Here is a 25,977-nt window from a genome sequence, read left to right on the forward strand (position 1 = left end):
ACGTCTTTTTGGCACCTTGCCTCTGGGTGCTATTGATGACATAGTGGAAGAGGAATCAGAGTCAATATATACACACACACACACACACAGACACAGACACAGAGAGACAGACAGACAGACAGACAGACAGACACACACACACACCTCTCAGTAAAGTTTATTTTAACACTATTTCCTACATTACATCATGCACTCAAAGTGTTCTGAATCACAGCCAATAAGCAGCCTGCACAGTTCCATCATTTTCTCTGTTTCATGAGCTTAAAATAAAACGTTTACGGGCTGTGGGAGTTCGGTGTGTAAGCGTTCGTCCTTGGCGAGAAGCTTTCAAAAAGTTCATGAGCTTCTTGAGTTTTAATGAGAAAACTGTGCGTTTATTGTTGTGGGGGGGTGGCGGGATGCTTGGGTGTAGCTTGGTAGCACAACATGGATGCTTAAAACAGATCAGTCTTTGGTGAACTCCTTACTTAACTTCCAGTAAACATTAGCTCCTCTTGTAAAGCCCGAAACATTTAATATTGACAGTAAACACCCCCCCAGCTTCTCTCTCATCCAACACTTTGCTGACAAGTGATGTTTTTCCTCCTCAAACTAAACGCAAGTTGGAAGCAGACGATGTTTGCAGCAGCGTATCTGAAAATGTTCTGGATTTGGCTGAAACTCAGGAGGACAGGTGGTGATCTGGATTTGGGATTCACGCCATCTATTTGCTGTCATTCACCAGTATTATATGTTGAAATCCAGGCTGCTGACTTGAGAACAGCATCTATTTTACCTCTTTTTTGCAGGAAAAATCAAAGCCAGATGACAAACTGTAAACAGCTGACACCAGCACGAGCTGCAAACACTCTTTTTATGTGGACATCAGACGCAGGGTTCTGATCTCCTGTGGTTCAAATACCTTCAATGACATCACGCCTGAGTGTTGGGCACATTAACACCTGAACTTTAAAGGTGTTTCGCATTAAATTCCCATTTACCAACACACACGCTAATGAAGGTGGCGAATAGGAAAAGGGCTGGTCCGTCAAGGCTCCGCTCCTCCAGTGAGATCAATAATTCAAGTCTCTATTGATCATTATGTCTCGTGGCAGAGGGTCACTCACTCACACACGCTTGCTTACCATATTGAAGTCGAGGTTCTTCTCCACCCAGTCGGTCGCAGCGTCGAACTCTTCGAACATTTCCATGATGTAGAGGGTGTCCAGGGCATCCACGATCGTCGCCCCCTTAATGCTGCCTGCAACACACACAGACATGATGTCTTCAGTCATGTGTCTTACATCACATGTGTCTGCTAAAATAACTGAGGCATGCTGGGAAGGAAGCTGAAAAAAAACCTCTTCAGTTTAACTTTTCCAAATGAGCAAAAACTCTAATAACTCTCATTCAAATGTTAAGAGCTTGTTAGTCAGCGTACCATCTCTTTTCTCGGTATGAATGGCGACAGGTGTCAGCGGCAGTCTCGTGGAAAAAGCAGTGAAAACCAGCAGAAGTCAGGAGTTATGTTTGGAGGTTGAATACATTATTTTGCTCGACAGATGGTGAGAGGCAGCGATTATCGGCGCTGATGAAACGTCGGGAGTGTTGCTCATCTCCAGTGATTAGCCTCATAGCAGGAGGGAGGACACACAAACCACCCAAACCCCTTAACGAATCAAACACCACCCGAACACCTTCGTCTGCGTATGCGCCAAGGAGTTCAATAAATCATTAAGCGCGCGGCGCCGAGCCCTCGGCGGAGCTTTTAGTCCTAACGTACTGGTCGGAAACACAAGGCGTCGTCTGCGGGAGCTATCGGACCACTTAGAGGTGAGACAGAAAAGACGAAGAGGGAAAGAAGAATGGAAGATGAGGAGGTGAAAGAGGAACCAGACAATCAGTCAAACAGACAGAGCAGATATGGAAACGCTAATACATCAGCGAGCGAAGGAGGACAGAAAAACAGTCCGGGGGAAAACGCTGAAACAACAACAAGCAGAGAAAAACCGTCCGCGTCAGGAGAGAAAAAGTTTGAGAGCGATGAAGATGAAAGCCTTGATGCTGCTTGTTATTGTGTGAATCTGTGGGTTTATATCCTCTGTAAGTGGTGGGAGGAAGTAACGGCAGCTAAAAGCTTTCCATTAGACACCATGCTGAGTCATCAGCCAGAGGTGGAGGGCCGCTGATGTCCATCAGTGCTCCGCTCAGCACTGTGTCGCGAGATGATTAATACTTCTTTAAAATCACCACTGGGAGATGACGACTCGGTCAACTGGCTGCGCGGCAGAGTTTCATCACAGGTGACAGAAACACGTGAATAAAGCTGCTGATACACAACTTTCATTATCTCCTAATTATTTTCACACCACAACGAGATTCAACCTCTGAAGAGAAGCTGTGTATTAAAGGAAGAGTTCAACATTTTCGCTTTCTGAGACAAGGTCGACACGCGTCTTCCTGTGCATTAGTGCAGAGCTAGAATTATGAGGTAATTAGCCTAGCTTAGCATAAAAACTGGAAGTGGGGGGAAACTGCTAGCCTGGTTCTCTCTCAAAGCACCAGTCTGAGTGTGCTCTTTACTGCTCTGTTTGTGGACGGATTTAACCAACGAGGTGAGTGTTCATTAACGACCCCCCCTCCCCCTGCAGGCTGCAGCTTCATGCTGAACTCACTGATATGAAACCCGCTGATCCAGAAGAAGAGTGACGGACGACAGCGAGATGGAAACGTGCATTCAACGGACGTCATCAATTATCTTTCATCTAATAATGTTTTGTCACGCCTCAGGTCATGTGACACAAAGAGAGGTCATGTGACTGGAGGTGTGAGCCGATGCAGTTACTGTCCTTCCTGTTTTCCATCCATCTCACATTTTCCCTCCCCCGAAACCTCCAGAGCGACACAGAGAGGCCGAGACACTTTCTTCCCATCTATTGTCTTGTCACTGTGCTTCCTTGCCCCTCACTGCTCTTCCTGTACCAGTGTGTGTGCGTGTGTGTGTGTGTGTGCGTGTGTGTGTGTGAGGTACAGATGCTTGTAGAGTGACCAGAATACTGATACTGAACGCAAAAAAAGAAAAGATGTCAGAGAGGAAAGGAGAACAAACACGTTTTTATGAAATGTGTCTCTCCAGTTCTGTTTGGGGGGAGCTTTTACATGATCCCATTTCTGTGTGCTGATGGGAGGGGTGACAGTGAAAGTAGCCCCACCCTAACAAGCTCAACAACACCGACAGGAAGTGAGACAGATGTCAATCAAGCACTCTCGCCCCAGAAGAGGTTGAATTATGTAGAATCAGTGGAAACGTGTGTGTGTGTGTGTGTGTGTGTTGCAGCTTTAAAGGATCACTTTAGTTTTTTACATCTTGGACCTTATTTCTAGCATTAAATACGCCCATTTACTCCCTCAGACAACTTTGGTGGCATTTGGAGTCGTTTTGAAGAAATTAGCCCCAGAGGAGCGGCGCGTATATCCGTATAATGCGAGTACTCGGGGCATCCATGCGCAGCCTCTATATAACGCATAATCTGCAGAAACTCGTTCATATTCCAATATTTAGTTATGATATGCTGGTGCTATTCCCCTCTGAGCCGGCGGTCGGCTAGTTTAGCTGTAGTTTGGCACAGCTCTGGTTCGTTATTGCGTATTTGTAGCCGACCGCCGCAGAGTTAGCCGTGTTGTGGCTGGCTGCTCGCAGCGCGCGGCACTCGGAACGAGTTTCGCCGCAGATTATGCGTTATATAGAGGCTGGATGCCCCGAGTACTCGCATTATACGGATATACGCGCCGCTCCTCTGGGGCTTATTTCTTCAAAACGACTCCAAATGCCACCAAAGTTGTCTGGGTGGGTAAATGGGCGTATTTAATGCTACAAATAAGGTCCAGGTTGTAAAAAACCAAAGTTTCCTTTAATGTGATGCCTGCTCCTGATTTTGTTTCTTTCTCTGCTTTTGGCTAATTATTCATCTGGCTAAAGAAATCTTTCAGTGACTAAAAGGCATCACATGTTTTTGGTCTATCGTTAAATTTGCTGTTGAGCTGAACTTGAAAGGACAACATGTACATTTTGTGGTCTGAAGCTAAAAAAAAAAAAAAATAGTTCAATAATTGATTTGAAGAAAATTAGTTAATAGGTTCATCATTTCAGACACATTTCAAACAAAACTTGAATTTTTCACTATTTTATTGATCAACGAAACGATCATCTAGAATATAAAATCTAACTGTCAGATTCATCACCAGTGAGGAGGTCAATGACCTTCCTGATCAATCAGTTACTGAATAAAATACAAAGAATACTGATTAATGAAAAAGATCTGTGATGTTTGAGACAGCTGGTCCAGGCCATGATGGCAGAGAGGGCACCATGAAATCTGCTAAAATCAGCTTGTTACCAGATCCAGGATCTGTGTCGGGGTCCAGATGGGAGGAGTCCAGTGATCCTGGAGATGACGTGTGTGCTGCTGAGGGGTTTGTGTTGTGAGCACAGTGAAGAAGCAGACAGCTCAGCAGAGACGCTTCTGTCAAACACGAGTGGAAGTGGAGGAGGGGGGGGTCGATAAGAGCGGCGGGGGTGGACTCTCAGCGTCTTCAGCTCATTTCAAACGAAATACTCTCAGTTTGTTTCCTGTTGTTGCAACAAGTGTGAGTGCTCCAATTTTCTGAATGTCTCTTGTCTTCGTTAATTTCACTGTCGCATTTCTGGAGCTCGTGAACGTGTTTGGTTCTTCGGAGGAGAAGAAAGTGAGGCTTGCATGCTGGCACGATGCTCGACCTTTGTGATACAACCGATAAAGAGAAATGGATGGAGAGATGAAAAAGTGAACAGCTGGTGTCCTCGGAAGACAAGAATCATTACCGTTCTGTTCCCGGACAGAGAATAAGGATGGATGGAGGAGAAGGCAGAAAAAAAGGAGACTGGAGGTCCAGAAGTCGTTAAGGAGCAGCATCGGGGCCCGGAAACACAATCCATCCAGTTGTTCCTCTTTCAGCATTACTCCTCATCTAATGAGGTGTCCATCAATCTTCTCTTCTTTTTCAGTACTTCTCCTTCTCTCCTCCTGCTTCCTTCCTTTCCTGCTTCCTTTGACTGTTTATCCCATCCTGCATCCTTCCATCCTCACCCACTGCCGACAGAAACTGAGTGAGGAGGGGAGTGATGGATGAATGAAAAAAAGGAGGCACCGCACCTCCCAGCCTCCATTCATCACCTGGGGAGGCAGGTGTCCTCACCCTGCACTACACACACACACACACACATACACACACACACTGTTCTAGTTGTAGTTGGACAATAGATGTTTATTGATCAAAGGATTATTGATCGTTGATCAGTATTGCTGTTGTCCATTTAAAGAGCAGCTGTCTGTGATTATTGGTGCAGATGTGTTGTGGGAACAGCTGGTTGAGAGGGTCAGTGCTCAGATTCAACACCTCGCTGTTCACCTGGTGAGTGTAAAATGGTTTTTTAAACAACAGTTTTAGTGAGCGTGTATCTCCTGTTTTATGAACATTAAAACAGTCATTAGCATCAATTACTGCCATTCATATCAGCTGACAACCAAAGCTGCTCGTACCAAACCCCAACAGCATGTACGATTTCAATTTACTGTTCATTTTATTTGTGTGAATCAACTCACACGTGAGACAAACACTGGCAGATAACATTTCAAAGAGATCAAAGAAGAAGGCAGGAATAAAAAAAGAGAAAAATATTAAAGAAGAAGAAGAGAAATGAACGCTCTGCATGTGGGCTCTTTATTTACGCACTTTGAGATACTTGATGCTACTAAGAGAGTATCTGTACAGGCAGACAGACAGGCAGGCAGACAGACAGACAGACAGACAGACAGACAGACAGACAGAGACAGACAGACCTAACTTATCCTTGTGTGTGTGTGTGTGTGTGTGTGTGTGTGTGTGTGTGTGTGTGACTGTGAGACTGCACAGTGATGCATTGTTTAGGTGTTCAGAACAAAATAACCTTCACTTCACGCAATCAGGCGGCAAAGACAGAGCTGCAATCTGTGATGCTGCGATGTCAGATTGTGCCTGAGTGATTGAGAACGATTGGCAAACGCACGCACGCACGCACGCACGCACGCACGCACACACACACACACACACACACACACACACACACCACTGACTGCGTTGATAGAGGTCAAAATGTCGACATGATTTCTATTTATTTAATCTTTGCGAGTATATATTACAGTTTGAATCTATAGACAGTAGGTGGAATAACAATTTAACTGTGTGTGTGTGTGTGTGTGTGTGTGTGTGTGTGTGTGTGTGTGTTCCTGTGATGAAAACAGGGATTACGCAGTAAGCCTCCATTGATCTCTTTGGAATCTGTATGCATGAAGTTTACTGTGTTCTTCATATTTCCTTCATTTATTTCTGATTTGCATGTTTGACACCAGCCTTCTCTCTGTTGTTGGTTATAAATACATCAGTGGAACGATAGCATGAAAAGCAGGATGATAAAAACAAATGATTTGTGTGTGTGTGTGTGTGTGTGTGTGGCTAAAAGCTCCATAAAAAGCTTGTGAGTGGACCCTCCACTGTGTGTGTAGGTGAACAGTGTTGCAGCGAGCTAAGCACACGTCCAATAAAGCCTTTGTGTTTTCACTGGAAGCATTTTGGGACATGGTGAAAACAGTACTGGACATCCAATTCCGTGATAGTGTTGTCTTGGCGTGATGACCCCTAATATAATATCTTGACATGCGGGATGTGTGTCTTTGCTTTGGGACAAAAGCTTCAGAACAGTAAAGGTCATGAGGATTACGTCACGAACACGATGTGAACACAAAGCGGGACCTCGGAGGCCTGCTCTGCCCCGCAGCTCCGGGTCACGCTGAACTCCTCGGTGAGGCTTTCGCTTCTCCCTCTCACTGTTATCCAGAGCTGCCAGCTGTACACAACTCAACCTGAGCGCAGAGCCGTGGATTATGTCACCGCAGCCGTGTGAAGCAAAGCTACGCTCCCACTACGACTGTAGGCCACATGAAGGGACTCTGTGAATCTGAGGCGCCCCCGAGCCTGAAGCCATCCTCTGTCAGCCAGCATCATCCTTTAGACTGCAGACGAAAGCTGGCTGATCAGTTAATCCACCTCAGTCCGTTTCCACACTCAGCTTTGTCCTCATATCTTTTCTACTCAAAATGAGACTGGAGGTGAGCTCTGATAGCCGCTGTTATTTGGTTTATTTTGGAACTGGTTTTGAGCTGGTGAAATCGCCAGATTAGTTCAGCTTCATGGTCAACAAACACTCAGAAACTCTCTTAGATCGTCTCTTAGCTCCTTCTGACAGTTAATCTGCAAATGAAAAAAGAATCAAACAACAAGACAAAGTGAAGAAAAACTTCACGAATGAAACAAGAGTGAAATGAATATCTGAACAAAGGTCCCCGACATTAATCTGGCACCCATCACATCATCAGCTACACAGCATCCAGTAACCTGCAGCAGCACAGTGATTTCACTAAATGCATCATGCATGCAGGAAAATCTGGGATTTAAGTAACTGAGATTTGCTGAATGATCAATAAGAATACAGTGACCCCTCGCTATAAGGCGGTTTACTTTTCGTGCATCGTGCATTGTGTTCTGCATTCTGATTGGCTAAAAAGTCACTCCGCTTCTTCTCTACCTGTGCGTCAATAACGTTGCAGTTTAATATGTACACGTACGTAAAACAGCTCGCCAAATTTACATTACGTACGTGCAAATTCTCTTGCAATTTCGAGTTTTGCCTATCACTGTGTTCTTCTCCCGAACAAACACACCTGCACCGCGGGCTTCAGAAGAAGAAAACACTGCAGAGCGGAGTCAGGATGCAGCGGCTCAGTCTGAAGAGCAGTGAAATACACCTGAGTCACTATTTGTCCGACTGTACTTTGTATTTTTTTCATAATCATTTTCAATTTTCTCCCGTTTAATCCAATCACTCGGGTCGCGGTGGGCGGTGCTAATCTCCACAATTTGAAGCCTTCTGTTCACATCGATGATTAAAATTATTATTTGACAGCACAGTACAGAAGTTATTTGTTGAAAAAAAACGTTTCTAAAGTACTTTTATTTGTGAAACAAATGCTTGAGCCTGAAAAATGGTTTGTTCTTTCTTTTCAATGTATAATACAGTATTTAATTGTATAATAATTATAAAAAAAAAAAAAATAATAAAGGTTTCTACTTCACAGATTTTGCCTATCACGGGTTCTTTTTGGAACGTAACCCCCGCGAAACACAAGGGTATACTGTAATGTTATTTCCACTTCTGCATTTGAGTACAATATGTGGTGAAAAACCTTTCCAGCACAGTTGTGATTTGATGAAACGCTGCTGAATCCCGCTCTTATAGGTGACAGTGAAGGCCACCTCACACACCTTATCCAGGTGTTCTGGAGGCCGACTGGTGAAGATGCGAATGGGTTGTAACTGGTTTGATTCAGGCCAGGGACCGTTGAATGTCACCTCCTTCTCTCTCTCTTCCCGTGTTTCCCGTCTCCCTCTTCTATCAGATTAATAAAAAGCAGGGCTGTAAACATCCAGCCTCTTTCCAGCTTTACTGGTCGAGATAAATGAATATTGGCAGAACACATGACTCAGCAGCTTTAGCTCAGAAATAGCAGCCTCAGCCTTCAAAAGACTGACAGCAGTCAAAGTGTCATTGATATTTAAAAAAGTGAAGGCTCCTCTCATCTTATGAAAATTCAGTCTTATAAAAATCACTTCCTGAAGTTTCTCCTCGGCTCACTGCCTCCCTCAGCCCAGAAAAGGGTCCCGGTGGGTCCCGTATCGCAGCGCTCACTCGATGCAAACTCAAGGTTTAATCCTTAATCCTACAATTTGATCCAGATCTCGACACCCCCAGCCCCGCCGGTGATCTCATTTAACCCGAACTGCCGCCTCAACGTGGAGTCTGCACTGTATGTTCGGAGAGGTCACGGAGGGGAGGTGAGGAAACTGATGGCTAAGCCTTTGGCTAATCTTGTTATCATAGGCAGAACGCACGAACACACACACACATTCCCAAAGTGTATTAACCTCTTGGCTTCTGCCGCCAGATACTCAAGCATCAACACTTTTTGTCAAGGTTACAGTGAAAGGCATTTCCACGCTTCGCTGTGTGCTGACGCTCTGACAGTGATGCAGAGGAGAGCGAGCGGAGCAGCGCTGTGCTAACAAGCTAACTGCAGATTGGAAAGAGGCGGACTGCCCATGTGAAAATATTTTGGGAGAGTTTAGGTGTTAATTTTTGTTTTGCTGCTTTGTTTATTCGGGCGTGGGAACTTTCAGGGCCCCCACACACATCGAGGAGTGTGCGCGAGTGTGTTTGTGTCTATGGGAGTGTGTTCATCAGGAAGTTGGGTGGTGCTGCTGCAGTGTGTTGTTCTAGGCCTTCAGGGGGTTCAAAGCCCGGGCGAGCAGGCTTGTTGTTCAGTGTGTATGAGTGTGTGTGTGTGCAATTAATTAATGTGGATGCAGACTCAAGGTTCTATAACAAAAGGATGTTTGTGTGTGTGTGTGTGAGTGTATTTATGTGATGGATACACCCATTTCAGCTGCTGCAGTGCTCCCTTGTCTGTGTCACACCCACCTCTGTGCAGGGCTGATTTACATCATTTCAGACACAACCAAGTACAACCCCTCCCCACACACGCACAAACACACAAACAAACACACACACACACACACACACACACACACACCAACCTGAGGGAGGGCCGGGGCAGAATTACTCCATCCATTTCAATTACAGAGATTGAATATCTGATTCAGACGTGCACAGTGCTGTGTGGGAGCTGATGCTGCAGCTCAGAACTCAATGTCAAATTACATAACCGAGTAAATGACTTGTCTGGAAATAGAAAGACACCGAAAACATTAGCCTTCTCGACTGGTGGGCAACAACAATATTTTTAGCTCTGCCAGCTCTCAGGCCGGCAGGATGCAGGAACACAGACTCACATTTGGTTGGACAGTGATGGGGTTAGAGACACGCTGTGATTGACTCGACTGCACATGCAGAATTTCTTCTCAGAAACTGATTCGTGCTCTTTGCTGCGTCTTCTCGTATGTGCTGCCGTTGTTATTGTGAGGTGCTGGTCGCAGCAGAAAATACAACAGCTCCATTGCTGTTTTCATTCTCGCTCAGAGATAAAGAGAAGAGAAGAGGAAGAGAAATGCTGCCATAACGCTGACTTTAAATTCTCTTTAAGCTGCAACCTCTCCCTCTCCTGTGTGAAACCTGAATACTTTAACCACAGAAACACACTCGTGTCCTTGTTCGTCCACAAAAGAGATGAAAATGAGAAGTATTACAGGGCGGAGAGACAGAAAAGTTACTGAGATTGATTTTAAGCTACATCAGTTTAAGTGGTGCGCTCATCCCTACTGTAAATAAAGTTGAGTCCAAATTAACCAGCGGAAAAGGCAGCTGGGACACATTTAATGGTGCAATAACTGATGGCATAATAGACCATGGTTAAACAGACATCTGTGCTGGATTTAAACCAACAACCCAGATCAGTTTCTGGCAGAAAGCTTGGTGCAGCCAAAGTCATGCTGGATCCCACGCTACACTCACAAAGGGAGATGACTGTGTTTGGAGCACAAAACTGGAGCAGTAACACAACTATGGGAACAAAAATGGCTTTTAAAAGTACTATTATGTACCCCAAGTGACCAGAATGCACCCATATGCATGGCAGTAGAAACCATGAAGGCTGAGGATCCACTGGCTTTCAGTGCTGATCGTAGTGGGGATGCAGCGTGAACCCAGCAGCTGAAGGTCGAGTGTACGTGTTCAGAAAGGCTTTCGCTCTGCTGGCATTCTGCGTGAGTATTCGTACTGTCACTAAAGTAAAGTGATACGAGGGGCAGCAGCATCACTGCGGGGGACAAGGAGCAGGAAGGCCATTGAGAGGGCTGGCATGGAGGAAAGGCCACAGGGGACAGGAGGGAAAACAACAGGAAGAAAAGAGACCATCACAAAACCCCTGGCAGCATCTGTGGCGAAGCCCGCCATTCATTCATCCGACGGCCTTTAAAGCACCGCAGGCGGGGCCAAGCAGACAACCTCCACTGCAAAGCCTGTGTGTCTCAGGAGATACACGGGCCCTTTGCTTCCTCACGCCGCCTGCAGCCACACATCCATCCAGCTTCCCAGCAAATAGCCAGAGTCTTCACAGGCTGTCAAAGCAAAATGTGAATTAGCTAACCCCTTAGTGGCAGAGGGGAGAAGGCTAGCTAAAATCAAGAACCCGTTCAAAGATGCACAGCCCCCGCACAGTGAGGTAACAGTGCACATTATTATCTATCGCCTCTTCTAAAGAATCCACCTTGATAAGTCACATGTCAGACTGATCACACAGCACAGCACACTGCACACAAATGAGACTGATTCATTCACCACAGTGATTAACGCATGTAATGATGCAGCTGAATATGTTAGAAATGCATCATCGGATATATATATAAATATATATATATTTTAACCAAAGTTTTTAAGTTTACCGTGTCAACATAACTGAAGTTATCTGCAGATGTTGTTGAAAACCTGCTCAGTAACAAAAGTATCAGCAGCTGCTGTGAGACTCTGAACTGTGTCCTTGTTCGCAGAGTTTCTTTCTTCTACTTCTTTTCTGTGGTTTCATTAGTTTTCACTTGTCACTTACGACCATATTAATGCTTTAAAATAAAGGATGTCTTGATCTCTCTATATGCAAATCAGACATGTTCTTCATAAAAAAAAAAAGTTTTCAAAGCGGACCCCGAAATGACCACAACTCAGTGGACATCCTGACGTGTCCTCCTGTGGACACCAAGACTTCCTGAAACAAAATTCAGGAACTCCGCTTTGCATCACTTATTTTTATCGCAAGATGTGCAGCTACATTCACAGTGTATATGCTGAACCGCCTCTGCGCCCACACTCACGCCGCTAGCTTTACATCAGCCTGCAGAACGCAGTTAAAACACTCGTGGTACCTGAAACTGTCAGTCCTGGCTCTTCAACACAAATATTAAAACTAAAACTAATGTCACAAACCAACTAAAACAATAGTTTGCCTTGGAGATAACTTACAGCTACAGCACACACGTGCACAGCGCTAGCTGGCGGTGCCACAGCTAACCATAGAAATCCACATTATTAAAATGTTTTCACTCATCGGTTCAATACTTGGGGAAGATTGTTGGAACTGATCCTGTCTTCAAGTTCATTTGGACACTCCAGCATCACACAGCTCGAGTCACTCCAGGGTTCAATGTGCTGTACACACCTGAAAAGGTGGACTCGTCTGGATGTTCCTCTCCTGGAGGGCTGTGTGGTGATGTGTCTGACGCGCTGCAGCCAGACATGATGTCATTTTCATGGCCGCCTTTCAGTGACGTGGCTGCACGCTCTCATCTCGCACTCGTCTCAACGACTTCACAGCTTTTAATTCACACCTCTGAGTTTACAGAAACACAAACGCACTTCCACAGCGCGCGACCTTTAAAGCGTCGTCTGAAGCGGCCCACAGCTTCGGTCGACAAAACAGATGGCGTCTTCACAGACACGCACAAAAACACACACAACAACACACACAGACAATGTTCTGTCATAACCCAGTCCAGGTCACAGCGGGCTGGACGGCAAACGACCTAAAAATTCTGCCTTTTCCTCTCAGCCTGCAACAGGAGACATCAGTAGTGACCTTTGGTGTGCGGTGGCCCAGTCGACTGTGTTTATTTTAGACAGAAGACACACACACACACACACACACACACACACACACACACACACACACACACACACACACACACACACACACACACACACACACACAGAGAAACCCCGCTGGGAGTTTTTCTGGTCGGCCGAACACACGAGTGCCTTCCTGGGCTGGCCCTCAGCTGCAGAGGAAGCCAAGACGAGGCGATACGAACGTTGTCTGGCTGTTGTGGAACACGACCGGTGGCCCGTCGACAGCGTCAATTAAAGAGGAACGACAGGCAAAGCACACAGACCGGAAACTCCACAGATGGATGTTCTGGAGAAACCGCACTCCAAAATCCAGACACCACAGAAACTGAAGGACTGCGTTTTTCTTTTTCTGAGCAGACTGTCTGCCCTCCGCGTTATGCTCCATTACTTCATCACTTGAAATGATTTTTAGCAAATATCACAACAGCATAGAGGATACAGCTCCGTTCAGACGGGGGGGGCCTTGAGGTGTCCTTGGTAAGACTTCCTTGGACCTGGACTCAGTTGTGACCTCAGTTCTAAAGTCCTGGCAACAGCCCTGCTCAGATCCTGCCAACAATGACCACATATCCTGTCCAATGTTGGGCAAGGCACATGGAAAATGGAACTGATTACTAATTGAATCAGTAATCCTATTACGTAGTGATTACATTAAGTAATTAGTTACATGACTTGCTCACAGCCCAGCCTCACATCGAACAAATGAGTCATCATATCGACTTGTGATGGGAAATATGATATCAGTGCTACCTGAAACCCACCTGGGCCGCAGCCCTGCTGCCGTCATAAACTGGACAAACAGCTTGTCTCCTCAGGCTGGGAGACTCCTCCACCCCCCCTGCACTCCTCCATTAATAACACAGGTTCCTGTTTTGTGTTGAGAATGAAGGACAACAACAACATTTGGTTGTATAACCCTGAGTGTAGAATGATAAATAAATCGACTTTGGAACATTAACTTTCTTGATTTCTTTTGCTGGGAATTATGGACAGAATTTTAGTCAAAGACAGCTCAAAACTTCTCATGATCGTCCATCATAGTTCAACAATCCAGACTTTGATCCAGATTCAAAGTCTTTCCAGAGAGCTCAACAGGAAAGAATCCAGAGTACAGCACCTGCTATGAGGACGAGTGAGGAGCTGAAATCAATCACTTCAATCAGAGTAATGCCTTCATTGATTGAGAAGACAGTCTTCTCCTTGTTGTCAGAGAACAAGTCTTCACCTGCCGGTGTCTCCAGCCTCGGTACAAACTCCACCTCCGGCTCTTATGATGGGTCTGAGATTAAATTAAATTCCATAACGTCTAACAGGAGTCAGGGTCCAGCTTACGGCTGGGCTCACAATTTACTGGCAGCGAGCTCCAAATGAGCTCCTGATGATCTGGAGAAAGACAACAAGGTGATAATTCATCTTCATTCAGTGAACATCAGGGAGACCTGGGTGGAAGACGCCCTCAGCGGCTGTCCTGACGGAGCTCATGAGGACAGCTAATGTTAGAGCTGGACAGTTTAAAGACTCCTGTGTCAGATATATCCCTCAAATCTAAAACATTACAGTGAGGACAGAAGCATCTGAGATGTTCTACCATCTTTATTCAGCAGGTTATGGTTTCTCCTTGAAGTATTCTGTCTGCGTCTGTTAGCGAACGACAACAGGATCTGAGCGGCTCTGGGTTCAGAAACAGAGATGTTCCAGTTCTCGTGGGTGAGTCTCGACAGCAGAACGCCGGTTAAAGACAGCTGAGTTGAGCGCTAAAAGATGGAGCGACTGGAAACGACAGGAGCAGAGATGGATGCCATCTTCTAGGAGTATTTAATTTTAGCAAAAAGTGTGAATGCACCGACTCTCCAGGGACGTGAGGCTCTGCTGTAACTGATCAAGTCTTGGCTTGACAGTAATAATACTGTCCTTCAACACTCTGTGGGTCAAACCACAATTAGGACGAACAAAGAGAGCAGACTGGGATGAAGAAGACGAGTTTTCGCGTCACTTCTTCCTCCTCTCGTCAGGCTCAGTCGTTAACGAGCAGCCCGACAGTCGAGACAGCCGAGACATTGATCATGTTTATTAAATGAATCAATCAACTCTGAACAACAACATCGACACTGCATCCAAAATGCCACAATCAGTCAGCTCAAACCAGACAGATCACACGTGACTGTATTTATAGAGCAGCGTTGAGGGGGGGGGCACGCTGACCGCTCTGGATGGAGTACTGAAAATGTCGCACCACGATGAAAAGCTGTTACAGGAGACCAGACGCTGCACGAGACAGCCATCAGTCCGCCACTCAGCTACCCAATCAATGAGCAGCTTGATCACCACTGCAAGAGGGCGCTTCATGCTCGCTTCATACAGCGCGTGACGGCTGCTGACTGGACTGTAAGTGTGATTTACAGTGTTTGTAGTTAATAAAACTGAAGCTGGACAAAATCCATCAATTATCTGCAGTAATACATGACTTCATGGTACGTGCTGCTTCACAATGGTCTGTTTTCATCCTGTGATGTTTATGAATATTTTAACATTTGTAGGCGTGTTACATCTCTGAAAGACCTTTGGAATAAAATTCTCCACAAATAAATAAATATGTATGTAAGTCTGTTTTAAATGTCAATGTCATGTTAAACATACATTAACTAAATAACCAATAATCAATGTTAGTTTGGAAAAAATAGTTGTCTTCCTCTGCAACGGCATCGAATCTGCAGACTCGCCTGCAAGCTCGCCACCAGAGCGAGCAGAGCGACAGCGCGAGTACAACCTCGACTGCCTGCTGCACGGCACGCTGAGCTCCGCCGGGCGCCGTGCAGGGAGCTCGTATAACTGCTTATTTCAGCATGATGAACTGGAGCCACGATATAAAACTCAGAAGAACAAATTAAATGCATTATTATTAGTATCATTAATATTATTATTATTATAATGTGTTGAAAGAAAAAAACAGTTTACATTTGATTTCAGGAAGAATTTAATGGTGAACACTGAGTTCAGACAAACTCTGGGTTCATGGAGGACTCCATATTTAATGGAACATAAGTTTTTTTAGCTTATTTAAGCTAATCATCTGAGTGGGGAAACAGAAAAAGCAGTAAGAACAGGATTCCTGTGGCACTCCTGAGACACTTCGAGGTGTGACCAGGTGTTTCTCTGATCTGTTTCTGCTCTGCAGACTCTCTGATTCACAGCCGTCACAGACTGACACGTCTTTTCTCCAACAGCTTTAGTCTACATGCACTCATTTGTTATTGCAACACACCCAAAGTCACTTCATCAACATCTTGACCTTTAAACAATTTGTCAAATACAAACACAACCTGTACACTTCCTTTATGGTTTCGTCTAAGCTCACAGCCGCTCTCATTAATGGAAAGACGCAGGCTGAGCTATTCAGCTGGACTCCACTGTAGATGTCAATATTAATACTGAGGAGATGAGGAGCAGGCTGCATCTTCCTCTTCCTCTCTGGCTCTCTGCTGTTGAAGGGTTTGGGTTAAAAAAAAAATAACACATTTTCTAATCATGTTTGATGAAACACGTCTGCCAAAGTAGTTGGTTTAGCAATAAACAAAACTGCCTGCCAACATGTTGGGAAGATCTACGGCTGCTGCCTAGTTCCCACCCCGGGAAAGAATTCAGGCTTTCTCTCGTTAGTCCTGAGTGCGGGGGTGCGTGGATACCGTTTCTATGAATATTCTATGAATGATGGATGAAGGGAGGGGGAGGGAAAAGAAGATACAGCTGAAATCAGGAGCTGATTAATCGATCGTACAGTAAATGCTCAAATGAAAACATCAAGTTGAGCTTCAGGAAACTGTGTTTCACTTTTTCTGACGTTTTAGAGACCAAATAACTTCTTGATTACTTGAGAAAACAGTCGTCAGATCAATTAATAATGAGAATAATGGTGAGCATCCATTAAAATGACTGTTTATCACTCTGAGAGGTTTTGGCGGCTCGGGGCTGAAAACAGTCGCAGTGAGCCAGAGTGGCGACGAGAAGCCAAATAAAACAGGCAGCGGTTACGAAACTGAATCTTTGGCTCATTTCAACAAAATGCAACTTGCCTCGTTTTATTAGTAGTTTCCACTGTACTTCTAATGATTGAAATGCATGTTGCTGAGTGGTGGGGGCATGATTGTTTTGGCTTCTGATGGCAGAAAACGTCTGAGAACAGCTGCTTCTCATTGTGCCTTATGGAGAGCATGGAGCGGGTCCGCTGATGTGTGTTTGATGCATTAGAAAGGAAAGGACATCGCGACCTTCTGACTGCAGCTGGCAGAGTTTTTAATTCTCTGGTTAGTCTGGAGCAGCAGTCCTGAGGTTACTGTATAACAGAGAATAGCCTCAGGTATGAAAAGCGGCTTCATTGCATAATATTCCAGGTCAGGCTAATATTATCGTCATACATCATGTTCTATAGGAGCTGGAGAGGGCTGCGACAGGGCCCCGGAGCAAAGCTGTCTTATTTACTGATGGAAGTGGGTCTGCTGGAGCAGCCAACTAAAACCTATTTACTTTTCTCCAGCACAGACATGAGGGATGGATAGAGAGAGAGGAGCATCGAGAAAGACTAACACCGAGTTGAACAGGCTAATCTAACAATTAGTATTCACACAGCTGCTCTCCTCCCTCTTCCTACATTTACGTATGATAAATTCCGGTAATGAAACAGTGGATGGAATTTACACAAAGCTGATTGAATTTCCTCATTAAACATAAGAAGGCAATCATTAAGAATGAGCCTGTAAATCTTCCACACTGGATAATGGAACAGACTTAGTGGGGGTTTTGGCATGTTCCCCGGGGGAAACACTGTTATTTGTGACTGAGTTGTGTATTTCTACCTCGGTCCTTCCATGAAAACAGCTTCTTGGGTACATTTGAAACACGTCTTCCTTCCAGTGAAACCTGGTTTTCTGACACTTCGGTTGAGATCTGCAGCAGCTGGCAGAATAAAACGTTGGTAGGATTTTCAGACACGTGAGGATTCGTTTCATATCAACGTTTCTACAGAAGGCATCAAACATGCTGACACAGCTGAGATAATGAGGGCTTGTTCAGGAGCTCAGTTCTTCTCATCAGAGGTGGAGGAGACGGTGGTGGCGTGACGGCGAGCGAGACGACGGCTCAGCGGCAGACCGCCATGTTTGTGGCGACTGACGTGGGTATTTTAAGCCAAAACACCACCCTTTCTGATCCCTAACTGGGGGGTTTGTGTGCCAGACTTTAACCCAACATAAAACTGAAGCATGAAGACATGAAGTTTGAACATATGGGAGGGGAACTTTCCTTGTGTTGCATGTTTCCAGTCACACGGCGGCCTGACGATCCTCTGACGATTAAAGCTCTGTCTCTGACAGAGCTGAACGTAGACAGACAACATCATCAGAAGACTCACCTCGTGCTTAAGTTGAACAAAACTTTCCTCCTCGCACGCTACATGTGTATAAAAGCTCAAAGTGCTGTCATCCCCCCGCTCCTGAAATCTGATCTGCAACCCAAAAATCAACAGCTCGGCTCGAGCACCTTGACACAAATATGCAAATGTGCTCTTCTAATGATGTAAGAAGCAGAAACACCTCAGAGACTTGGCGCTCAAAAATAACTCCACATTATGAATTCTGCTCTCTGCCTTTTAACGGAGAGAAGATTCAAAGGTAAACCTGCATTAAGGACTCATGAAAAGCTGCTCTAATCAGAAGGAAAACTCACTCAGTCCAACTTCCACTCATTATACCGTGAACAAAACGAGGCTGCTGCACAGACCACAACGCCAGGCTGAGCCAATCACAGGCCTCAGAGGTCGACGACACAGGCTGAGGTTATTTGATGTGACACTAAACAGCGAGTGAAGCGTTCCTCACGGCTGCATCGTGCTAAAGCTCCAGTATCATGTTCCAGCTGGTGCATCAGAATATTTTAAAGTGCGTCGCTTTGATTTAAAACAAGCGTTAAAAAACACTAAAAGATCATTTTGAGTTTAAATGTTTTGTTCTTTAAAGCTTTTGGATGAACAGTGAATTAGATTACTGTAGTATTACTGTACAAACACAGAGAATTAGCACCCGACCCTGTACGTTCCCTCAGCTCTAAAAGGCATTTTAGCGTCTTTCAGGTCTTTGTTTTGGTTTTTAACAGCACACAACTCTCAGCTCTCTCGTCAACCCAGTTTCCAGCTGTTTTCAGTCCAGCATTTATCTGCTCCAGACAATTCCTTCAAGCAAAAACAGCTGAAAGCAGAGTGAATATCGGCCAGTTGGATAAAAAGACGTGTAAATAAGCAAAGTGTGAGCTTGAATAACTTTATAAGGTGATAATGTGTAAGCGATGTGTTTGCAGCTTTTATCTGCTGTCCTCAAGCTAAAAATAATCAATTTATACCACTTTAAAGACCATTTCCATTCTTCTACTTCCTCCCACGTGGCTGACGCATTCATTTCACATTCATCTCTTTCTTAATTGGCAGTTTGCTTTAAATTACATCGATGAAAATATGTTGTCATGACAGAGGAGAAGAAAAATCAAACATGAGCAGATTCTGTGCTGCAAGAATACAGACTGAGAACAAACCTCAAACCACGTCAAGTGACAGAGTTTACACTGGAGTCAGGAGAGCAGCGTGATCTGCAGTGGACGAACAGCTGCCTCCTTCACATGACAGAGAACGCCATCTTATCACACACACACACACACGCATACGCACGCATGCACACGCACACACACAGGAGCTGAAGGTATCCAAATATCTCCCTCAGTTTATTTAGGTCAACACAGACAGAAAGAGATCTTAACAAATTAAGAATCTAATTAGCGTTGTTATGAATCCAATCAGTCAGAATGAATGACAGTATTCATCATGTGTGGAAACAGAGTACACACAAAACACCTGCACAAACAGCACGTGCAGCACATTAACACGATCTTAATAAGGCTTGAACTGTTTTTATGACACAACATTGTGCTCACTTCCTCAGACAGATCTCTACATGTTAACCAGTCAAAACACTTTCCGGTCACTGGTCCCGATATCGCGTCACACAATCAGGAGAAGCCAAACTCGCCGCAGATTAAATGTGATCATGTTATCACAGTTTTAATGAGCTGATCCTCTGCCGCTGGCACATGCTGTCAGAACAGATCCGTGGGATCCTCTCCTCTTAGCTTTATGTTTACTTTGGCTGCATTTCTGCTGTCTGAGTCCAGCTCTTAAGCCAACGATCTGAGCCAACTGAACACAATGAGTGTGTGTGAGTGTGTGTGTGTGTGTGTGTGTGTGTGTGTGTGTGTGTGTGTGTGTGTGCGGCTGGCGAGAAAAGAGAAGACTTTACAAAGATGCAGTTATTATCCTAATTTAATTTGGTTTCTTGTGCTCGCGCACGCGGCCGTGCTGGGGATTGATCCCTCGTCACACAGACAGACCGGTCTGATGAACGAAGCACGTGAGCTGAAGTGTACGAAACATTCGTCGGCGGCGCCCCGGCGTCGTCTGGCAGCGCACCGTGTGTGTTATTTCACGACTAAAAGGCAGGCGGAGAATTAAGATTTATCAGAGGAAAGTTATGTGAAACAGAGAAAAAGACACATGGAGTGAATGAGACGCCCCCCCCCCCCCCCCCACCCCCACCCCCACTCATTAACAGCACAGACAGCAACAACTGGCAAGCAGCACACACAGAATATAAATATATGATAAAGTTGACATTTAGAGGCATCCACAGACGGATGACTAACTGACGGCCAACTTGGCTGCTAATCTAAAGGCCAAGGCCGCCGGTGGCAGAGATCAATCCTGTGTGTGTGTGTGTGTGTGTGTGTGTGTGTGTGTGTGTGTGTGTGTGTGTGCGTGTGTGTGTGTGTGTGTGTGCGTGCGTGGTCTCTCACTCACCAAATAGATTGCTGGAGTGGCCTTGCTTGGAGACAGGCCTGAGCTCATTGGAACCCCAGGCGTAGCGCCTGTAGCTGTCCCACGCATGTTTCATCATCTGACAGGGAGGAGGAGGAGGAGGAGGAGGAAGGGGAGAGAGGAGGAGAAGATGACAAATGAAGAGAGTTAAAGAGGACGATCAACTTTGAGCTGGAACAAAAACAAGTCGTTTTCTACGGTGGTGAGACGACTCTGGATTTTAAAGGTTAATACAGATATCTGAGTGTTTAAAGCAGTCTGGTCTTCAAACATCCACCTCATGAATAAACACACATTCAATATGGATCCCTTTACTTTACTCTAACTTAACTAAATAACAGTTGTCGTCTCATTGGGACAAACACAGTTTCTAATCTATCCCTAACAAATACTTTCTGTACAGTGAATTTTCACCAGCTGACATAAACATCGAATCATTTCAAGATAGTTTCTCTACTAATCCATGAATCATTTGGTCCATAAAATGTCAGAAAACCAACCACATTTACCCAAAGCCCAAAAATATTCAGATCAATATCATTAAAGACAGAAGAAATCGTGACTGTTAACTTAAGAAATGAATGAATCCATCAATTGTTGATCAGAACAGCTGCAGACTGACGTTCCATCAGCTGCTGAGTCATGTTAAAGGATAACTTTCGTTTTTTACAACCTGGACCTTATTTGTAGCATTAAATACGACCATTTACCCACCCAGACAACTTTGGTGGCATTTGGAGTCGTTTTGAAGAAATTAGCCCCAGAGGAGCGGCGCGTATATCCGTATAATGCGAGTACTCGGGGCATCCATGCGCAGCCTCTATATAACGCATAATCTGCAGAAACTCGTTCATATTCCAATATTTAGTTCTGATATGCTGGTGCTATTCCCCTCTGAGCCCGTGGTGGCATGTTATCAACATCCGGCGTCTCTAGGCAACTACCTCTGACGTGGATGATGTCATTACCGAACGCCGCGCGCTGCGAGCAGCCAGCCACAACACGGCTGACTCTGCGGCGGTCGGCTACGAATACGCAATAACGAACCACAGCTGAGCCAAACTACAGCTAAACTAGCCGACCACCGGCTCAGAGGGGAATAGCACCAGCATATCAGAACTAAATATTGGAATATGAACGAGTTTCTGCAGATTATGCGTTATATAGAGGCTGCGCATGGATGCCCCGAGTACTCGCATTATATGGATATACGCGCCGCTCCTCTGGGGCTAATTTCTTCAAAACAACTCCAAATGCCACCAAAGTTGTCTGGGTGAGTAAATGGTCGTATTTAATGCTACAAATAAGGTCCAGGTTGTAAAAAACCAAAGTTATCCTTTAAGTGTAAGAGACCATCTGAGGTCTCTATGTGTCTGCGTGCTAAAGAGACAAATCACGATCTTCATCAATACTCTTCCCAGCGTTTGTCCTGAAGTTACAAGTCATTTATCTCAAACTCAGGACATTTAAATAAAGGCTGCTGGCAGCTCTGGCTTCCACTTGTCACTGTTGTATTATCCATAAGTTTAATGATGCAACTCCTTTCATATCTTACGATGCAGCTACGAGCGGACAGAGTGGGCTGAGCAGACCCCCCCTGTTCAAGATGAAGCTACATATTCCCACCGCTTCATCTCCCCGAGCTAAAAAAGAGGCTCTGAAATCAATGACTAATGTGTTTGGACAGTTCAAGCTGAAATCAATAGATAACAGAATAAATAAGAGGAGTTCAGCATCCAGCACAAGTGAAATGACACATTCAACAGAAAATATAAGAACTGATTTGTTTGCATTAACGTGTGTACAAGGCTGCAGCCTACAGCTGCGAAGGCTGACTCATTCAGACGAGTCGGGCTTTGCTTAATGATGTTGTTCTGTGCATCAGGTGGCAAATGACCTATTCAAAATGTCTGTCAGCCAATTCTGATCACCGGCTGATTGATCGACTCGTCCCTGCCAAAAACAAAACCCAAACATCTCTCAATTCCCTGTGAGAGGAAACACTTTGCTGTGCTGAAACCGCCGACTCTCCGGCAGGAATCACTGAAGTTTCATTGTGTTTTAAGGCTTGATAGCAGCATGAACGCCAGTTTCCAACCTAAAACAGGGACATCACTTCAGTCTCAGACGTGGCTCCTCCTCCAGCTCGTCTGTTCTGCTAATCCAGGTTATATAGCATCGGCCCAGAGCCTTCGAGAACCTGCCCCTAGATTAGACACGCTAAAACCCTTTATCCTCCACCTTCAGTGGGAAAATCTGTGCACGCACACACTTCAGTGTGCCGTTCTTATGCAGGCTCTTACTGGCACTGCGCTGTTACCTATAGCATTCTGTATACGGGGTGGAAACCTGCCACATGCGCCACAGTTCCAGCTTTGTGCACCTGAATATAGTAAACAAGCATTCAGCAAGGTGATTGTGAAGCCAAGGCACAGCAGCCTGCATCATATCAGGATCACATTACTGTACAATACACCCTCTCAGAGCCCATATCCTGCTGCAAGCATATACATGTGTGTGTGTGTGTGTGTGTGTGTGTGTGCAGCCACAACCAGCGCGGTGCTGAGCGGGACAGTCGCTGCTGCTGACTCACTGTTAGTTAGCTCACTCGTGGACAGACACTCAGTGAGAGTAACAACAATCAACTGTGATCATTTCAAGAGCGAGTGCAAATGAGCGCAGCAGGCGGTAAACCAGGACGTCGATAAGTCGCTCGCTGGGTGTTGACACAGTCAGTAAAATAACCCTGTAAACCGGCCAATCTGCAAGCCAGCCATTCAGTCAAGCGGGAAACCAGTCTGGAATCAGGTTTTCAGTACTGCTGCACCGTCCCACCTGTCTAAGAGCAAGAGATGCTTAAGTGAGAATGAATAAAATATGAATGAGTTTTTAATACCCAGATGGTGAAAGGCTGCTCCATATTATAACTACCATTAAAAAAGAACAGCGGCGATCCGGTGGAGGCTGCACACACTGTCCACAGGTTGTCGGTTTTTATCTGGCCCATCTGCTCCACAGGGAGTGATGCCGTTAATAACGTCTCACATCTGTTTTCAGCATCAATTAATCAGATGATTTTTTTAATTCAGAATTTAGTTATAAAATAATAGGGACAAAAGAAAGGCGCTCATTAGAGCCAAGGTGACGTCTTAAAGTTGATTATTTTGTCAATTAAACAGTCCAAAAAATGCATAGATTAAACTCTGACAAGGTGCAGACTGAATCTGAAGTATTTATCCTTGATAAATGATGTAAAAATAATCAGTGTTGCTGTTTTTCTGATTGGTTCATTAATGGAGCACTAGTATTAGCAAAGAAGCACTTCAGACAAATGACGTTTTGTTTCTAATTGTTGTGAGCACCAACGGCCACCAGGAGGCGTCTGTCAGCAAGGTGAAGCCCAGTGTCAACAAACTCTTTACTGAAGAATTCAGAGCAAGTCATGACCCATGTTGGGTGAACTCACTACAGACCTTTGACTGTAAACTGTGCAGCGAACACAGTCAGAGGAAGTCTTTAGAGAAGGAAGCCACGAAACAGGTGGCAAAAAACGCTCATATCAATTTAGCATTTTTAAAAATGCACAACCACAAGTGCTGTGCAGGTGCTCGGTAAAAACCCTGAACGCTAGAAGAGAGGAATAAATACCCACACACTGCTCTGATGCTCCCAATCAAAGACGGTCTTCTGCAGGTTGCATCATGAGAGCTGAAGAGCCTGATGCATGAATAGACTCTGATTTCATGCTTTTCACAGAACAACTGGTCATTAGCTTGAAATACCTCAGAGGATATGCCTACTATCTGAAAACTGGAAGCATAATTAGCACAGTTACCTCTCATTCTTTGGGCTCCATCTGCATCTCTCAAAGACACACACATACACACAGACACACACACACGTTAGATGAATACTGTGTCTCACATCTAACCTCTGCTGGTATTGGTTTAACCCTCTCTGACAGGTAGATAATGCATGAGATCAAAAATGCTGCTCTACCTTCTCGTGTGCCCTTATTTCAAAAACACATAGACTGGAAACACGGGAGAAAAGCCACTTCATTTGCATAACATCGCCCACACACATCAAAGGGACAGCTAGCAGTAGCTCTCCTCCATTTAGACCCACTAATTAAAGCTAGTGAGCCTGTTAATTACCACTCATATATGCATGTCACATTAAGAGATCGACTCAAATGCTCTTGTTCCACTCCACAAGCGGCACTGCAACACATGAGAAGGAGTCTAGAGCTGATCCAAGGTCTGTTCAAGGATGTTGACATCAAGACAGAGAATTCACACAGTGAAAACAAAACATTTTATTAGAATAAGTTCAGTCCACTCAACACAGTGTAAGGTAAAGTGTTAAAGCATAGAGCCAAAAACCTAATGTAATCAGTGTTAATCTGGAGTCTCAGTGCAGACCTTCACACCCCCACAGGTGCTCAGGTTGCTCAGGTTAAAGGTGTGTGAAGCCATGCTGGACTTCCATGATGTGACAAACTTCATGAACCAATAAGAATAACAAAGGTGTTCGTTATCTCGCCGTACCAGTTTCAACAAAGCTAACAGGAGGATTAAAGACATGCCACTCCAGCTGGTCTGCACACGCCCTCACAGTCCTCTGAAGAGATCTCACCAGGTAGAATCAGTGGAAACACCTGTCTGGGTGCAGCTGCTGGACTGTAACAGCCACACTTCAATAACAGAAAACACATCAATACACATCCGTAACATTCATACTCACAGTAAGACACACAAACAGGCAGCACCAGCTCAAAGCCTGTCCAACACTCACGACATCATTTCATCTCTTACATTACCAAGAAAGGAAAAAACGCTGAGCAACTCATCCACTAAATCACACAGAAAGGAGGGATGGATAGCTCACCTGTGTCACATCTTTTTTAGCTTTTTACCCCCTAATAACAAACCAGAGTCTTAACTTGCTGGTACAACATGTTGTTAATGAATTTCATGCCATCACCGCTCAATAATATTAAACTAGAAGTGAGTGTCCTACACAGAAAAGACAGAATGGACATGAAAACAGATTGAAAATTAATGTAAAATAAGATCGAGAATTAAAAAAAAACACTTGAAAGAGTTAACAGGATGTTTTTAGAAAAGCACGCTGGATAGTGCGACTTCTTTCTACACTAATTCAAGCCAAAACAACGTACAACAAAATGTTCTGATATTAGAAAACAATCCACCAGACAGAAGAACAGACTTCCTGTGGTTCTTCTGGACCTTTGAACGCATCACGACGCTCATTTCCATGGTAACACAGGATCAACACAAACTGTGTCTCCTCACCCGAGCTA

The 25,977-nt window shown here is 44.9% G+C and overlaps 1 protein-coding gene across 1 annotated transcript in view; it reads right to left on the reverse strand.

Moving 5' to 3' along the window:
- man1a1 (mannosidase, alpha, class 1A, member 1) overlaps nt 1-25,977 on the reverse strand; it is a 122,288-nt gene that overhangs the window by 68,077 nt on the left and 28,234 nt on the right. The window contains exons 2-3 of the mRNA XM_041958704.1: nt 20,634-20,730; nt 1,125-1,240 (exon numbers count right to left, since the gene is read on the reverse strand). Coding sequence (XP_041814638.1) covers nt 1,125-1,240; nt 20,634-20,730 — 213 coding nt within the window. The remainder of the gene's footprint in view (nt 1-1,124; nt 1,241-20,633; nt 20,731-25,977) is intronic.

The sequence above is a fragment of the Chelmon rostratus genome, chromosome 18, assembly GCF_017976325.1.
Source record: "Chelmon rostratus isolate fCheRos1 chromosome 18, fCheRos1.pri, whole genome shotgun sequence".
NCBI classification, from domain to species: domain Eukaryota; kingdom Metazoa; phylum Chordata; class Actinopteri; order Chaetodontiformes; family Chaetodontidae; genus Chelmon; species Chelmon rostratus.